At 39.2% G+C, this 3,407-nt stretch overlaps 1 protein-coding gene across 1 annotated transcript; it reads right to left on the bottom strand.

The window, feature by feature from the left end:
• Positions 1-1,273: 1,273 nt before the first annotated feature.
• LOC123234270 (protein disulfide-isomerase-like) lies at positions 1,274-3,134 on the bottom strand. Its single transcript, XM_044660191.1, has 2 exons — positions 3,029-3,134; positions 1,274-2,862 (listed from the first exon to the last, which is right to left on the bottom strand). The coding sequence occupies exons 1-2, from the start codon at positions 3,132-3,134 to the stop codon at positions 1,358-1,360; spliced, it is 1,611 nt and encodes a 536-aa protein (XP_044516126.1). The 3' UTR covers positions 1,274-1,357.
• Between the last annotated feature and the right edge of the window lie 273 nt (positions 3,135-3,407).

Below are 3,407 nucleotides of genomic sequence, written 5' to 3'. Positions count from 1 at the left end.
CATGAACTCTTGGGTCATTACTTGTATATGCTTCTGTAAGATGAGGCAGTGGGGTACATTGTAAAGAACTCTAGGCTTAGAATTAGGCAATTTATATTTAGCCTCACCTCACCTAATCAATGGCCTTGGGTAAATCATTTGGTGTAGTGAAAAGAATTCTGGATCTGGAGTCAAAATATTAGAATATTAAAATATAAAACATTAAAAATTAAATATTTATTATATTTTATAATATGTGATAAAATATAATAAATATTTATTAAAATATTAATTTTTCCTTTGCACCTTACAACTTCTGTGACCTCCAGTCTGTTTCTCAGATGAAAAATGAAGGGGTTGAAATTACGTATGACCATAACCTTTTTGGTCCAAGTTTTCTCATTTATGAAATTTAGGGAGTAGAAGATCTTAAAAATAACATCCAGTTCTAAATCTATTGTGCTATCAATTCTAATTGAGCTTAAACCTCTCTTTGGTCTATGCTCACTCACTTACCTGCCCCACTTTCTCCATATCACAGAGGTCCTAATTTACTATATCAAGTAGATATTGGATCCTGCCTCATACACTTGAGAAAGACCCCCAAATGATAGAGCAATGCACCAGAAAGCTATGGAAAAACCTTTCTCAGAACATGGAAGGTCACCTTCTTTATGGATACAATCTAAGGGAGTAAGCCAATTAGCCATTTTTCTCTTCCCCACCTTTCTGGGTTGTTTTTTTCCCCATCAATATCAAACTACAATGTAGCCCCACCCAATCCCCAAAAGTAAACTTTGAGAACATTCAGTCATGATAAAACTTTCAAGAAGATGCAAGAATCTTTGTGTTCCAGGGAGGACCAGCTATCAGCATAATACTATTGTCTGATAGCCTAACTTGTAATTAAATTACTGAATAAGTTTAGAAATCTCATGGACAAGGTTCTTAAAAAGTGATGGTGTAAGCTTTTGTAAGAGACACTACATGCATGCTATAAACCAAAATGATTCTGCAAGGATAGCCCTCATGCTTCTAACCCTCATCCCATTTAAAGCCAAAATATGTGACAAAAATCATGTGCAAAAAATGAACTCTCACAACCCTCCCACTTCTTCCCTGAAATAATAGCAGGATCACCAAGATGATCCTGGCTACTAATGACTAATCCCTTTTCAAAATTAGAAAAAGTAATGAGGAAAAGAAATTCAAACTGACATATCGTTTAGGATGACATGTTACTTATTAAAGCAAAACAAAACAACACACCCTGGATTTTTAACCAGTGCTCTTCTTCAGTTTTGTTGGTACCACCCACAGTGCAGTGTTTTATTTTTGAGTGATGCTGCTCTAGTTCTTCAGTTTCATCATTTCTCAGTCACGATTCAGAATGATTTTTTTGTCCTCTTTCTTTCCTATCTTGTGATTCCAGTTCTTCAGTTTCTTCTAGGACCTCTAAGCCACTTATTTTCTTTGGTCTATCATAGTCACCGCTGTCTAGAAACTTTCTGAAATTTTCTAGAGTCCATGCCCCATGGTATTCAATGATTTTTCTGTCGGTACCTGCAGGGAAGTATATCAGTGTGGGGAAATTATGGACTGTAATTGAATCAACTTCATTAACTGATGAGTCCATCTTAGCAATGACTATATCTTGGTGATCCTTGTAAACATCTCCCAGTTTATCCCAAATGGGAGCTATCCCTATGCATTGACTACACCAAGGAGCGTAGAAGTTCACAAAGACGTTCTTTTTTTCATCGAAAGCAACTTTTTCAAAGTTCTTCCCAACCAATATTTTAACAGGCTTTTTATCCCAGTCTTCAGGCACATCTTGGCTCATCAGATGGGACTTGGATTTTTCCTCTAAATACTTTTTACAGAATTCGTCTATCTTTTCTATAGTTAATTCATTTGTCTCTGGCTTGTACTTAGTCATGTCACTTTCCATACTAATGAGACGCATAGTTGGGCATTCTTCTTCTTTCAGGCTAAAGAATTTAAGGATCCCCTTGTTGTCACTGAATTCAATATCAATGAGGATATATAAGATTTTCCCCCTGTAACTTTCAGCAGCTTTTTTGAAGTTGCTAATTTTGTCCTCAAAGTCATTATTGCTCTTTTGCAAGAATATTAGCAGATGATTTTTCACCTGACTTTCAAAAATCCGTGGGGCAGTGTGTTCATTGTACTCGGTGACCAAGGGCAGCCAGTGGTTATGAACAAAATTTATTAAGTTCATTTTTGAAATCTCTCCATGAAAGTTGTTTCGACCTTCATCAAACTTCTTAAAGAGGATAATGCTATCTTTATCCACTTGATATTTCGAAAACACCTCATTATTGTAAGTGATTCCAAATGGGATACCATCGATGGACTCTGCAGCCAAAGTGAAATTCTTAACATTATCCGACTGAGCATCTTTGAATATGCCTAAAACAACAAGTTCATTGGAATCCACTAAAGACTCTACAGTAGCGACATCTTCCAGGATAATGACAGCTGGCTGGAGTTGTAGCTGCATCCATTTCACGATATCTTCAGCATCTCTGCCTTCCGTATACTCCTTAGGAGAAGATGTATCTCCATGCTTAAATAACTTGATAGTAGGGTAGAGTCGAATGCTAAACTGCCTTGCTAGACCATGTTCTTGAGTGGCATCTATTTTGGCTAACTTGATAGAGCTCTCAGATTTCAACTGTTCCGCTGCCTTGGCATACTCAGGCGCCAAGTCTCGACAGGGGAGACACCAAGGAGCATGGAAGAACACCAAGAGATATTCATAGGTGCTCAGTGCCTCGTTGATGTTGCCATTATTTAAGACCAGGACGTAATCGTCTTCATCCTCCTTGGTTTGAGGAGGATCTGCGACTTCAGTAGACACTGCCAGGGCGAGAGAGAGCAGAGCGCAGCTGTTAGCGCTTCTTTAGGTCAGGCAGGGTAGGAGTGGCAGTAGATTGTGGGGCGGGGAGTGGGCGGGAGTAGCTACAGTTATCACCGCGGGGCTATTCGAAAGGGGCGCGAGACCTGCGCAAGCTCGGTCAAGTGCGCTTCCCCGCCCACTTTTCCATTCCCGATTTGTCACTGACCAGCTGCCGTTTGGAATCAAAGAGGTACTGGATGTGTATCGCATGTCTGCTGCTTATTACCCGCATGACGCCGAGCAGGATGCTTAACGTCTCTAGGCTGGGGATGATTCTTTCTCTGTAAAAACTGAAAGTAGCCTCTTCCGGCTCAGAAACCGGACCTCTGCAAATGCAGTTTATGATGATAAAACTTGTCTTTGAAACGTGTTTTCTTCACATTGTTCACTTTTCTAAATACATAATGCATTCTTTCAAAAACTTTCTAAACCGTAGTCTCACAAAGTTGAATAGTGTCGTTGAGGCATCTAAATCTGTGGACAGACCCTCCTAAATCTATGGATT

The sequence above is a fragment of the Gracilinanus agilis genome, chromosome 2, assembly GCF_016433145.1.
Source record: "Gracilinanus agilis isolate LMUSP501 chromosome 2, AgileGrace, whole genome shotgun sequence".
Taxonomy (NCBI): Eukaryota; Metazoa; Chordata; class Mammalia; order Didelphimorphia; family Didelphidae; genus Gracilinanus; species Gracilinanus agilis.
This window is presented reverse-complemented; position numbering and strand designations above follow the sequence as displayed.